Source organism: Montipora capricornis, chromosome 14 (assembly GCF_036669925.1).
Source record: "Montipora capricornis isolate CH-2021 chromosome 14, ASM3666992v2, whole genome shotgun sequence".
NCBI classification, from domain to species: domain Eukaryota; kingdom Metazoa; phylum Cnidaria; class Anthozoa; order Scleractinia; family Acroporidae; genus Montipora; species Montipora capricornis.
The window spans coordinates 35,625,786-35,630,785 of record NC_090896.1 but is presented as its reverse complement, the minus strand read 5'-3'; the positions used below and the strand labels follow the sequence as shown (position 1 = coordinate 35,630,785).

The 5,000-nt window shown below is 41.6% G+C and overlaps 1 protein-coding gene across 2 annotated transcripts in view; it reads left to right on the top strand.

The window, feature by feature from the left end:
• Positions 1–5,000, top strand: part of LOC138033875 (disks large homolog 5-like) — a 36,847-nt gene that overhangs the window by 30,136 nt on the left and 1,711 nt on the right. For both annotated transcript variants that reach the window (XM_068881742.1, XM_068881743.1), the window contains 6 exons: positions 1,179–1,789; positions 2,178–2,328; positions 3,050–3,155; positions 3,619–3,667; positions 4,159–4,341; positions 4,790–4,986. In XM_068881742.1, the coding sequence (XP_068737843.1) occupies positions 1,179–1,789; positions 2,178–2,328; positions 3,050–3,155; positions 3,619–3,667; positions 4,159–4,341; positions 4,790–4,986 (1,297 nt within the window). The remainder of the gene's footprint in view (positions 1–1,178; positions 1,790–2,177; positions 2,329–3,049; positions 3,156–3,618; positions 3,668–4,158; positions 4,342–4,789; positions 4,987–5,000) is intronic.

The following is a 5,000-nucleotide window of genomic DNA, read 5'->3' as shown; positions in this document are numbered from 1 at the left end:
CAACTCGAGGCTCAGGGTACGAAATCTATTGTCTATGGCCAGTATGGCCCCCGTGCGAATAAGGCCCATGGTTTCCTCTGTAACTGTATTTCCCCCTTAGACCGTAACTTTGTGAGGATAATATCTCTGGAGAGTCCAGAAAAGTTATAACCGATTAATATATATGAATGAAAAAAAGACCTCAATCTGTTCAATACAATATCTTTAAGTCGGTTTTCCTTTGCTGAGTGAAATATCAATGCTTTCAAAGAGCAACCATTCATTATCAGTACAGACTGCCGCGTTGTTGCGGCAAACACAAAGACAAATCACTCGTTATGTAATTAAGATGAAAGGTTTACATGGTTGGAGGAACACGTTACTTCTCTAACTACACAGCGAACTCGCTTGTTTTATCAAAATTTCATAGTCAATTGTCAGGTGTTATGCTTAATTTTTAATCCTAATATGAATCAAATCCAATCGATTCTTGTCGTTCGTGCGCCGACGCTGGCTCGCTTAATTAAAACATGCCTAAATGGGGACATTAACAAATCGAAAGTGGTTCAGCGTTGTCTGTACTCTTATCGACCACGATATTCGTCATCACAGTGGTCAAAATCTTGTCCGCCTCGTGAGTCCAAAACAAATTTTGACCATTGTATTCAACGCCAAAGAAGTAATTGTCATGACACGAAGAAAGAGCAAAGCGTTGTCTATAACTTTCTCGCAATATGATTGGTTTATTTTCCAAGATGAGCGTTCCAGATTGGTTATTGCATTGCGTGACAAATTGACGCTAGCATGAGCAGCGTTGTCTAGACTCTTATCGACAACTGCTAATTAATCAATCCGATTGTGAGATTAGAAGCAATCGTGGTAAAATATCTGTTTACGAGTGTCCTTTTCGTTATTCAAATGTATCACACTTAATCAAAAGATCATTTATTTTGGCAGCCAATCAGATTCTGGCTTAAACACATCAATGTAAATACTAAATAGGTCCGGTCACTGAAACCTTCGCAAATAAGTCATTCACGTAGTGGCATACTTTACTGCCAAGACCAGAATGCTATGAGTGGTTTCTTTATACCAAAATAGACACCATCACCATTTTTTGTTTTTATCAAAATTAGCCCTTGCGACGAACGTAGTATTATCTTTGTATCCATCGCAGTTTCTTTTTTTTCACTTTGCAGAATTTGAACGCAACAGACTCTGAATCTGACAATGTTGTACTCAGAAGAGCTTACCGCTCCAATTGTGACAACCGTTTGTCAGTCATATCAAATGACAGCTCTATGTCACGCGACTCGAAGGCTTCCATGAACTCCAGTCTCGGTTCCATGAGCTCGAACAATGATTCGTCGCTTGCAGATTCGAACTCTGACCTTTACGGGACTAAATTCACTGGGTATGGACTTTTCATGCCAGACAGACATCGAGCTGTGACTTCCATGTATAGCCCGTCCTCGGACCCTCAGCTAGAAACAATTGTCGCGGATGATTGGCCAGATGAGTTGACTGCGTCGAATGGAATCGACGATTCTCTAAATACTTCGGACAGGAAGGAAAGTGACGCTTCTGATTACGGGACCTTGAAACCTAACAACCGTTCTCCCATGAACAGGAAGTTTGTAAGCACCTCGCAGTTGCAATCAGGAACAATTCTTACTCCCGCTTTGGTCGACGGGACGTTAGTTCGAGCCCAGTCCACCATTACTGCTGTTCGTATAGATGACGATGATGGACTTAACGCGGCTTTAGTGAGGTCAAGTACTCGTGGAGCAGTAGTCCCATTAGGGGGAAGGTAATTATACACAGTCAACAAGAAGATATCTTGGCCTGTCCATTCACTCCCGAGACTAGCGTGGATAACTGAGATATTTTAGCTTTTTGCGAAGTAAGCAAGAGTACAAATGTAGAGCTGTATCCAGGGGTTTTTACAGATTACACAGCGAATATAGGAAAGGAACGTTGCTATGAAATCTAGGAAGGAATAAGAACCACGAAGTAAAAACCCAGCGAAATATCGGAACCCTTTCATGACGCAAAGTCTTTCTTTCGTAGACGTGAAACTCGGTAAGTGGTGGATACCGTATGAGCTGGATTTCTGCTGTTTGTTTTCCTGAATCAATCTACTATAAACCTGTTCTGCAAACTATAAAAAGCTAATTTCTGTCTATCCCTCTCCCCAGTCCTCGCATAATTCGCCTTGAAAAGAAGCCGTTAGATAGCCTGGGACTAGAGGTATCTGGTGGTTATCGAGTTGGCATTTACGTCATTGAAGTTCTGGAAAGTTCTGTTTGCAAGGCTGCCGGGCTTCAAATTGGCGACAGGCTTCTTAAGGTAAGACATTCTCTTTCCTTTTCAGTTTAAGACAGTTCTCTTTTTCTCTTTTCTATGTTTGGTCGTCACTACTTTATACTCAAAAAGTAAAGTTATTCTAAGGCTCCGTTTATTAAAAAAAAAACGTCTGTTCAGCAATAATCTTAGATTACGTTAAAATGTGGTAAGAACAAAACAGTGGCACACGAGGCGATAGCCGATTGTGTCACAAATGAATATTTACAAATGCAGTTGACGTGTTGAACTGAGGACTACCAGGGATAACTTCAGCTGGAGGTCAAAACAAGACAAGAATGAGTATTGAATCCAGAATCTCCGGTTCTCGTGATCACGGCAAGCGACCTAACCACTGACTCGGCTTCGTTTCGTTCTTATTTTGCTAACACACTGTGAGGCAGTGTGGCCCAGTGGTTAGGGCGCTTGCCTTGAGATCCGGAGATCACGGGTTCAAGACCCGCTCTGACCACTCGCTGAATTTGTTCCTGGTAGTCCCTGGTTCAACTTCCCAGCTGCACTTGTAAATAGCCAACTGGTTTGCCTCCGGCCAGTTGGGATTCTTAACAGTTGTTGTTGTTGTGTTCTGTTGTTTCGTTGATTGTTTCATTGGCCCTGAAAAGCCCCTATGGGGAGCGGCAATTAAGTATGTATGTATGTAACTACAGTCATCTTTTTCAGCTGTGGATCAAGTTGAAGTTTAAGAAATGTGTTTTTCGTTCTTTAGTTGAACAGTTATGATCTAACCAAGGCTACTTTGGATCACGCGACGAGGATAGTTCGATTGTTGAGCACGTGCACATATCTCAGAATCGAGGCTCAAACTGTTTCAAGTGAGTATCTATTTTAATATCATGAGGTTTTCGGTCAGGGACAATAGCAGGAAATGGTCCTTGTTTTCATTCCTGGAGATTTTTTGTTGAAAAATTTAGGAGGAGGGAGATTTAGTTACATACGAACATGGTATTACCAGTGATATTTCTCTATTTGAAATTGGGAATTGCCACTGACAGATCCCTGCAGGGTTTCACTCAAAACTGAGCAAAACGCGAAAGCCACTATGGAGGGTGGGAAGAGGGTAGCTGGTAGGGCAGTAGTCCTACCAGCCCTCCTCTCCCCCACCTTTTGCCTTGATGAAAAAGGTAAAGAACATTAGTATGTGCAAAAGGACTCCATGCTGTCCAAGTAGAAGGTATTTGGACGTAAAAGATTTTCGAGGACTGCAAATGTATACTGTTAATATATGCTGTGTCTCTGAATTGAACTAATATGGTATTTGCTTTATTGACCCCTTAGATTACAAGGAAATCCTCCAAGACAAGCCATATGATTCACTTTATGTCAGGTAAGGTGTTTCCCTGTCTTTTGGTAATGAACAACATGAATTAGGCTGAGTTTTTCTCGTCAAACGTTTGGGCAGAATTATGCTAAAGTTCCCAGTTATGGAACGTGCTCAATTAAATCGTGGAGAAAAGTTAAATGCAATTGGCGATCAAATAGCGTAATTGGTTGTGGGCTACCAAGGTTAGTTCAAATCTTCTACCCGACCAACACGAAGAACAAAATTTAATATTGGCTAGTCTGGGATTAGGATAACGAACCTTCATACCCCTTTCATAAAATTTGTGGGGGCTTTAGGACTAGGGGATTGCGATGTAGTGAGCTGGCCTTGTTCATCCAGGTCTTATCTATCACTATCCAAGGTGATTCACTGTTTGCTGTATAAGAAGCAGAACGGTTAAAAAAACCCCAAAGAGTATGATTTTGAATTACTCATGGAATGCCCCCTGGGGACTGCGTAATAACGTGACGTGTACTTGACTACTTGTTTTTCAGGACTATCCACCCATACAAAGCGATGTCACCCGACGAGCTTAGCTTCACTGTCGGAGAAACTTTACATGTGATCAACACGCGCGCAAACTATGATCAAGCCCGGCAGAGTTGGAAATGGGTGGCTCAGCGCACGCGTAAGGACGCTAAAGTTCTCGAAGAGGGGCTGGTTCCCTGCATGGGAAGGTGAGAGGCCGGTTGTTTTTTTTTACAAAGAGTATCATCCGCATTGGTGCTCATTGGAGAACGAGGAAGACTATCAACTCACCATGATTCCTGACAATAAATAAGTAAATAAATTTGTTACTTTTATTGTATAAACACCAGTAAAATACCAGGTGAGCTTTCTTCTCGTTTTGAAATTTCATTAACGCTTATAAAAGAAACAGAACATAATCATCTTCGAGTGTCGATAGCATCTCTCACGAGATAGCAACGTGCACTCGGGACAGATTATTAAAACCCGAAGATAAAATTCAAATCCACAAGCGACCATGTATTATCTTCTATGTATTAAGCTTTAATTTACCTTTGCCTGGTATTTTGATTTTAAGGATTGTTAAATCTATTTGAAAACGAATCTTTGAGGTTTAGTTACTTCTATAATAATTGTTGTTCCTTATCTTTCCTCAAGCATTCCAGAACACGTCGAGTCCACTGTTCTGTCCCAAACGTTACACCGGTTTGATTCTGAGCCCGAAGAGCGCATGAGCGATGACGCACCGAGCACACTAAAGAGGTCATCTACCGAGAGGCGAAGTATTATCCAGAGATATCGCAAACTTATGAAAAGGGAAAGCAGAGACTTCGCAAACAGTACCGACGAAAATGGTAAGAGCTTTTCA